Consider the following 9,500-nt stretch of genomic DNA (forward strand, 5'->3'; position numbering starts at 1 on the left):
GAACAATAGTCATTGCTTCCCCATGACCGTTCCTCATTTTTTGGCATTTTAGGACTATAAAATTGGAATTAAAAATGATTTCTAGATTTTTATGTGCTATAGTCCATGTCATCTACATGAATTCTAGTATTCGGCTCCGAATCGCAAAAAAAATTTCTGAGCCCATCAGAAAAGACCTTATGAATAATAGACATTGATTCGCCAAATCGTTTCTCATTTTTTTGGCATTTTAGGGACATAAAATAGGAATTTAGGATGATTTTCAGATATTCGTGTACTAGTCCACACCATCTGCATGTATTCCAATGACCGGCTACGAATCACCTAAACTTTTGCAGGCCATTAGAAACTACCTAATAAAAAATAGTCATCGCTTCGACATAAACACTCCTCATTTTTTGTCATTTTAGATCCAAAAAATCGAAATTTGGGTTGAAATCTAAATTTTTGTGTGCTCCACGCTATTTGTACTAATACGGGTTGTCGGATTCAAAACGCCTAAAATTTTGCGAGCACATAAAAAATGACCTAATAAACAATAGTCATGGCTTCACCATGATCGTTTTCTCATGTTTTGGCATTTTAGGGCCCAAAAACAGGCATTTGGGTCAATAATAAATTTTCGTGTGCGCTTTCTGCATGAATCCGGACTACCGGATTTGAATCGCCTAAAATTTTGCAAGGCCATAAAATGACTTAAGAAACAAAAATCATGGATTTGGCATGATCATTCTTTATTTTTGGCATTTTAGGACCAAAAAACTTGAATTCGGGCAATTTTCAAATTTTCGTACACTAGTCCATGCCATCTGTATGAATTCGTGCTACCGGATCCGAATCACCTAAAATTTTGCGAGGCCATCGAAAATGACCTAATGAAGAATAGTCATGTATTCGGCATGAGCGTTTCTCATTTGTTAGCATTTCAAAATACTGGACTTCAGGTCGCTTTTCAAATTTTTGTGTGCTACATGTCATCTACATGAATTCAGGATACCGGATCTGAACCGCCTAAAATTTTACGGGTCATAAAAATAACCTAATTCAATAAAAGAGGTTTCGGCATGACCGTTCCTCGTTCTTTGGCATTTTAGGGCCACAAACCTAGAATTTATGTCGATTTCCAAATTTTTGTGTGCTCTACGACATCTACATGAATCCAGAATACCGGATTCGAATCGCTTAAAATTTTGTGAAGCCATAAAAATGACCTAATGAATAATAGTCATGACTTAGGCATGACCGTTTCTCGTTTTTAGCATTTTAGGGCAAAAAGGCCAAAAACCTAGAATTTGGGCCGATTTCATAATTTTCGTGTCTTATAGACCACGCCATCTGCTTGAATCCCGATTACCTGATCCGAATTGCCTGAAATTTTGTGGGGCCATAAAAATAATCTAATGAACAATAATCATTGTTTTGGCATGATTGTTCCTCATTTTGACCAACAAATTAGAATTCGAGCTGATTTTCAAATTTTTGTGGGCTATAGTCCACACCGTCTGCATAAATCCAGGCTACCAGATTCGAATCGCTTAAAATTTGCGAGGCCATAAAAAATGACCTAATGAACAATTAGTCATGGCTTATGACCGTTCCTTATTTTATGGCATTTTAGGCCAAAAACTGGAATTCTAGCCGATTTAAAAAATTTCGTATGGTATAGTCCACGACATCTACATGAATCCGGGCTACCGGATCCCAATCACCTGAAATTTTGCGGGGCCATAAAAATAACCTAATAAATAATAGTCATCGCTTCAGCATGATTGCCCCTCGTTTTTTGCATTTTAGGACCAAAAAAATTAGCATTCGAGTCAATTTCTAAATTTTCATATGCAATAGTCCACATCATCTGCATAAATCTGGGCTACCATATTCGAGTCATTTAAAATTTTGCGGGATCATAATAAATGTCATTATGAATAATAGTCATGGTTTTGGCATGACCGTTCCTCGTTTTGTGGTATTTTAAGACCTAAAAACTAGAATTCATGCCGATTTCTAAATTTTCGTGTGCTATAGTCCACGTCATCTGCACGAATCTGGGCTTTTGGATTCGAATCGCCTAAAATTTCGCACGACCATAAAAAATGACCTAATGAACAATACTTATGGCTTCGGCATGACTGTTCATCATTTTTAGGCATTTTAGGGCCAAAAAACTAGAATTCGGGTCGATTTTCAAATTTTCGTGTGCTATAGTTCACAACATCTGCCTGAATCCGGTTTACCGGATCCGAATAGCCTAAAATTTTATGAGGCCATAAAAATGACCTAATGAATAATAGTCATGGTTTCGACATGACCTTTGTTGTTTTTTTTTTTTTGCATTTTATGGCCAAAAAACTAGAATTCGGGTCGATTTTTAAATTTTTGTATGCGCAATATTCCATACATCTGCATGAATCCGGATTATCGGATCCGAATAGCCTACAATTTCGTGGGACCATAAAAATAACCTAATGAATAATAGTCATGGTTTCGACATGACCTTTTTTTTTTTTTGCATTTTATGGCCAAAAAACTAGAATTCGGGTCGATTTTTAAATTTTTGTATGCGCAATATTCCATACATCTGCATGAATCCGGATTATCGGATCCGAATAGCCTACAATTTCGTGGGACCATAAAAATAATCTAATGAATAATAGTCATGGTTTCGACATGTCATTTTCTCATTTTTTGGCATTTTATGGTCAAAAAATGAAATTATGGTTGATTTTCAAATTTTTGTGTGCTACGCAATCTGCATGAATCCGGGCTACCGGATCCAAATCGCCTAAAATTTTGTAGAGCATAAAAAATGACCTAATGAGGAATAGTGATAGCTTAACATGACTGCTCCTCCTTTTTGTAATTTTAGGGTCAAAAAATTGGACTGCGGGTCGATTTCCAAATTTTTACACGCTATAGTCCACGTCATTTACATGAATATGGGCTACCAGATCCGAATCACCTAAAATTTTACGGGGTCATGAAAAATAATCTAATTAACAATAGTCATGACTTCGGAATGAGCGTTCCTAGTTTTTTTGGTATTTTAAGGCTAAAAAACTGGAACTCGGGCTGATTTTCAAATCTTTGTGTGCTATGCCATCTACATGAATCCGGGTCACCAGATTCGAATCGCCTAAAATTTTGCGGGGCCATAAAAATGACCTAATGAACAATAGTCATGGCTACGACATGACCGTTCCTCATTTTTTAACATTTTAGGGCCAAAAAATTAAATTCTGGTCGATTTTCAAATTTTCATGTGATATAGACAACGCCATTTGTATGAATCTAGGCTACCGAATCCGAATCGTTTAATTTTTTGGGGCCATCAAAAATGACCTAATGAACAATAGCCATGGTTTTAACATGACCGTTCCTCCTTTTTTGGTATTTTAGGACCAAAAAAATTGTAATTCGGGCCGATTTCTAAATTTTTCGTGTGTTATAATCCATGCCATGTGCATGAATTCGGGTCATCGGCTCCAAATCGCATAAAATTTTACGGGCCCATCAGAAACGACCTAATGAACAATGGTCATCACTTTGCTATGACCGTTTTTCATTTTTTTTATTACATTTTAGGAATAAAAAACTAGAATTTGAGCCGGTTTTTAATTTTTCGTGTGCTCCACGCCATCTGCATGAATCTGAGCTACCGGATCCAAATCGTCTAAAATTTTGCGGGGCCATAAAAAATATTCACGGCTTTAGCATGACCATTCCTCGATTTTTGGTATTTTAGGGTTAAGATACTGGAATTCGGGCCAATTTCAAAATTTTCATGTGCTATAATCCATGTCATGAGCATGAATTAGTATTCATTGAGAGTACACGCGCATCGCGCGTACCCTAAAACTAGTTTTATAAATATATGAGTTGAAGTATTCATATGGGAAAAGTGTAAGTTTGTTTACCGGAATGGCAAACCAGTGCAAGTTTAAGCCCTCGTTTGGCCATAAATTTTGTTAGATTTTTGTTTGGCAAATACTTATTTGTTTATAGATTTTATTTATATTCGGCAAGTTTTCAAATTCCAAAAGTCAAATTTCAAAACTGAGTTGTTTTTGGCCTAAAATATTACCGTTTGGTTTTTAATTTTTTTTCAAAATTACCATAAACTTTTGTAATTTATAAAAAGCCCACTTTCTATTATTATGACCCAACTAATTTATATCTACCCACTTTTTTCTCATTAAATTCACTTGGATTTGCCCTTTTCGATAAATAGAAGAAAATCTTCACCAAAGTTGTTGTGCCAATTTGTGGTATCCATCACAAAGATAAAATTTAAAGGTAATATGCTAAAATTTGCTAATATTTGTATAATTTTTTTTTCAGATTTGTTTCGTTTGTTTTGTATGAATTTTCTTCAGATTTGTTTCACTTATTTTGTATGAATTTTCTTTAGAGTTGTTAGGTATTTTTAATACATTTTAAAACATATGGGTATAAGTTACATTTCATGTTTTTCAAAAAAAAAAGTAAAATATATTTTGAAAAATTATGTCCGAACAGATTTTCATCTTCAAACCAAACTTGACCTAAATCAAAATTTTAAAACAAATTTGGGAATATAAACGCTCAAAATTTGAATACAAAAAGAGAAAAAGATACAAAAACATAAAATAAAAAATAAATACGGTAGTCTGCGAAATAGAATACCAAAACCCAAACTCAAGTCTCCCGCTTATAAACCCCCAAACACAAAATGCCCTAGCATTTTCATTCCTCTCTTTCTGCCTCCATTTCTCTCTCCCAAAACCCTAATTTCCTTTTTTCTCTAAAACCCTACAACAGCTATGGAGTTTTGGGGTAACTCTCTTTCCGTCTCTCGTTCACGCACACACACAAAATCTATAATCTTTGATCATTTTTTCTTTGATCGTTTAATTTGTGTATTTTCATTTATTTATGTTTTTTTTTGCTGTTAATGTTTTTATGTGATTTTGGTAACAGAAATGTTGAGATTAGTACAAATAGATGTATATTTGATTGTTTGCTAGCTCGTGACCAAGTTTGCTTTGTCTTCTTTCTTGGGATTTATATTTTTTCTTATGGTTCTTTTATTTTCACCTATTACTTTGATACAATGAAATAAAAATGTAGGAGTTAAAAGTTATGATTTTCTGTTTCTTTTTCCATGTGTAATAAGTTGGGCATAGCTTATTACACATGGAAGTGTAGGTATGATTTTGTTAAGCGTTTTTAGGATATCACTTTGTTTTGCTAACAGCAAAAACAACTTTACACTCTCAATGTAATTTAACATGTTGTAGCGGGTTATTCACCATATTTTCCAGTTACATTGTTGTGGAATTTTTTTTATATTATTAGTGTACAAAGGTTAAAATTCTTGACTACTAGCCTCAAATTAGCTTCTTTTATGCTTAACATATAGTATTAGTTGTGCTTGTTTCTAGAGAAGCACATATTAGGTATAGCCTAGTGGTAAGGAGCCTTGGTTGGGGGTTTTAGTCGCCAAGGGTGCAAAGTGGAAAAAGCTGAGGTGGACCTATGCTTGGAGAAGAGGAGTCACTGGTATCTGTTAGCTTGTGCAAAAATTCTGAATATATAAGTATATATTTGTTGAAAACGATCGTATATTTTGCTTGGAACCTTAAGATCAAAGTTTGGTTGGGGTAGTGGTTTAGCAGTTCGCTCATGTGCCCCGCCACCTTCAAATCCTAGCTCCGCCTCACTTGGTAGAGGGGTTTGAGGGGCGGGTAAGATAAAGTTTGTTATTTTGGGGAATATCTCTCTGTTCGGGATTTTTGTGTTTAACTACTAAAAATTCCGATTTCCTCTGATCTTGTGTTATGTTTTTGGTATTCTTTTATTAGAACATGTTGAATTTATTATTCATTTTGAAATTCCAGAACTTTCAATATTCTAAATTTATTTTTGACCTATGTGTTTAGGTGCTGAAGTGAAAAGTGGAGAGCCTTTAACTGTACAGCCTGGAGATGGGATGGTTTTGCATCTTTCACAGGTTATATAATTTGCTGCAATTTGATAAGCTTAGTTATTTGCAGTAGTCATTATCTAATTTTCATTGCCGTTTTATTATCTGTAGGCATCTCTTGGTGAGTTGAAGAAGGATAAAGTACAAAGTGTCTGCTTGTCTGTGAACATTGATGGCAAGAAACTTGTCCTTGGGACACTCAACTCAGATAAGGTGCCTCAACAGCAATTTGACCTGGTTTTTGATAGAGACTTTGAGTTATCACACAACTGGAAAAATGGCAGCGTCTACTTTTTTGGATACAAGGCCACTAATCCGTTTGAGGAATATCCTTTTCATTTGTCTGTTAACTTCTCTTTCCTTTATACGTTTACTTTTATCTTCAATATGAATTTTCTGCTTATTTTGTTTCCTTGACCTAACTTCTCTGCCTCACGGAAGAGGATGATGAAGACGATGAAGAAGAGTCTGATGAGGACATCCCTCTTACTATTGCAAACAATGGTAAGGAGAATTCTATTTACGAAAATAGTATGTCAATTTTACAAATGCAACATACCTTTTTATTTCCTAATATTATTATCTACTTGGTTAACTGACTTTAGGGAAACCTGAGGCTAAGGTTAAGGAGGCAGAGAAGTCTAATGCTGCAAAGGATTCTGCTTCAGGTAAGCAGAAGGTTAAGATTGTGGAACCTAGTAAAGATGCCAAGGCAGATGATGAAGATGAGAGCACTGATGAAGATGAAATGTCTGAGGATGAAGATTCAGACGTGGGAGAGGTATGCTCCAGTGCTTAATAGTACTGTCATTGTCTTTGATAGAATCTATTAGGGTGTCCAGTACAAGGACAAAAAATGGGTAATACTTGTTTAAGCTTGACTGGCTATTTCCTGAAATGAAAAACTGCCCCTATAATTTGAGAGGCGTTTGATAGCTTTTAAGGTTCATATTCTGACATTATTTGATCGAATTTACTGTTCTCCTTTAGGCTCTGGTGCTGTGGGGATGGGTTTCTTGTAGTGGTATTCTGGGCTAATTTTATTAGAGCTTTGATGGTTTTGAAGTTATATTGAATGACTAAACAGTTTTATCTCTTTTCCTCAGAACTATACTGTGGTTAAGGGATTGCAAAGTCCAAATGCAAAGTGTTGCTTTTATCTAGTTTTATGGCTTTGCATTTCTTCTGTTTAGGTGTAAATTATTGAATACAACTTTAAGAAATTTATGCTTTGTTTCCTGTGGAAATTTGTATAAAATACCTTTCTATCTTCAGGGCGAAGATGAGAGCGACGAGGATGATGAGTCTGATGAGAGTGAGGAGGAGACACCAAAGAAGGTAGCCTACTTTTCGGTCTTCCTTTCCATTTTCTCATTTTTTTTTGGGAATGATGATTTGTTGACGTTATGTGGTTCCATCATTCTGCTTTAGGCTGAACCTGGCAAAAAGAGGAAGGCAGATTCGGCTACAAAAACACCCGCGGATAAGAAGGCAAAATTTGTAACTCCTCAAAAAACTGGTTAGTCTTGTCCTTTCTGTTTGGGACTGAGACTTAGTTGTTCTCCTGTCCTTTTTGGATTAGTGCTTTCTGTGAAGTATATGCTGCCTATTATTTGGAGGGTGTGGTATTATTATCCTTTCTGATCGGCATCAGGTAGTTGTACCAGGAAATTAAAATTGACTGTTGATGAGGATAACTTGACTGCTGTACTCGAAACCAAAAATAAACAATTTCCTGCTTGTAAACAAATGGTTCAGTTTTGTAGCATAACTAATAACTACTCCCTCCGTTTCAATTTATGTGAACCTGTTTGGCTGGGTACGAAGTTTAAGAAAAAATAAAGGCTTTTGGAGTTTGTGGTCCTAAGCAGATGCGGACCTACGTTGTAGGTTGAGGGGTCACGGGACCCCGTTAGCCTCGGCAAAAACTCTGTATATATATGTTATATATATATGTACATATATATGGGACCCCTTAACTATTTTACTTGTGCCCCAAGCACAAAAAGGCTGACAGGAGAAGTGGTTGCTGTGGGGATTTTGAAGTCCCTCCTTTTCTGGAAGATGTGGGTTCGAAACCCTCTTCAGCTTTTTCTCCTCCCTTTTATTTTAGTTCTTAGAATGAATACAACGTAAATTATACTTAATAGCAAATTGCTTTACTTTTTACTTTTATCTTCTTCCTTTTGAATTCAGTTGTAGTTTAGTACTAATATGTAATAGTCAACTTAATTAATCTTATTCTTTTTCAAATTCCTCCATTAAAATTAAAAGCCTCAATTTGAAAATTATCGCTCCACAAATAGAAAAATACAAATCCTTCTGCAACAACCTTCTTCAACAATCACTTTGACTCGGACTTGGCAATAATAACGAAGAGTTTGGGACTCTTCTTCTATTTTTTGACTATTAGCATACCCTTAATCTTGATTTCTTTAGTAAGTTTTTGATAATTTAAAGTTTGGACGTTCTTTTGATCACTGACCTCTTTTTTATTAAAAAACTAAAAATGTTGAAGTGTGAAATATGCTTAATCAAACATCCTCCATTCACATAGTATCCATTTTGGGAAGAACTCTCTCTCTGTTTGGTGTTTTCTTTTTCTTTAAAACTTTTTTTTTTGTTTATACTTAGATGATAAGCCATCATAATCATTAAATTTTCAAAGAGTTGCACCCCGAATTTTATCGTTGGTGATTAGCGTACAATGGTGCCCCCGTCATGCTCAAATCCTGGGTTCCGCCTCTAGTCCTAAGCAAGTCAAAAAGAAGCCAAGATTATTTGTATGGTTATAAAAGCTTCTCATTAAGGGTAGAATTGTAAGTTTAAGTAAAACTATTACCAAATTTAGAAAGGTGTCGTTCTTTTTTGGAACGGACCAAAAATGAAATAATTTCACATAAACTGGAACAGAGGGAGTAGTAAAGTTCATGTAGGAGTAGTAGCCTATTCTTTTACTACTTAGTTTTGGGTGATTTGCTCGATTGTGTAGCATAACTAGTGACAACTTGTACAAACTATATGTTTTTTAACTACTTTGTTTTGGGTGATTAGATGGCAAAAAAGGTAGCGGCCATGTAGCGACCCCTCATCCCTCAAAACAGGCTGGCAAGTCTCCTGCAAACAAGAACCAGCAGACTCCAAAATCAGGCGGCGCTCATCTCTGCAAGACATGCAACAGGTATATTTTAATGCAATAATTATAGTTTCTATAGGTGCATTGTGATTTTTGGTGCATTCATGTATTATTGTCTTGCAGGGGTTTTGGTTCTGAAAATGCTCTTGAATCTCACTCCAAAGCTAAGCACAGTGCTGCAAAGTAATAAGGCACAGAGTTCTTGTTTGGTTTTGTCATCAGAAGAGAGCTTTTAGTTTTTTTTTCTTGTCGGTTCACCTAATGTAAAGGCAAGTGTTAGACTCCTTCAGTTACATGATATTGCTATTCTGAAATCTGAACTATCTCCCTGGGATATTTCTGAGGCCAAAATATCTATTTTGATCGTAGACTGTTATGTTCGATGAGATTTGGATTAATTTA

At 35.3% G+C, this 9,500-nt stretch overlaps 1 protein-coding gene across 1 annotated transcript; it reads left to right on the forward strand.

Annotated features, from left to right (window-relative positions):
* Positions 1–4,799: 4,799 nt before the first annotated feature.
* On the forward strand, positions 4,800–9,285 carry LOC107776644 (histone deacetylase HDT1-like). Its single transcript, NM_001325220.1, is given in 9 exon segments — positions 4,800–4,812; positions 5,919–5,989; positions 6,074–6,288; positions 6,399–6,466; positions 6,568–6,743; positions 7,238–7,300; positions 7,394–7,481; positions 9,017–9,143; positions 9,222–9,285. Coding segments are annotated over 9 exon segments (885 nt in total).
* Positions 9,286–9,500: the final 215 nt, after the last annotated feature.

The sequence above is a fragment of the Nicotiana tabacum genome, chromosome 10 (assembly GCF_000715075.1).
Source record: "Nicotiana tabacum cultivar K326 chromosome 10, ASM71507v2, whole genome shotgun sequence".
NCBI classification, from domain to species: Eukaryota; Viridiplantae; Streptophyta; class Magnoliopsida; order Solanales; family Solanaceae; genus Nicotiana; species Nicotiana tabacum.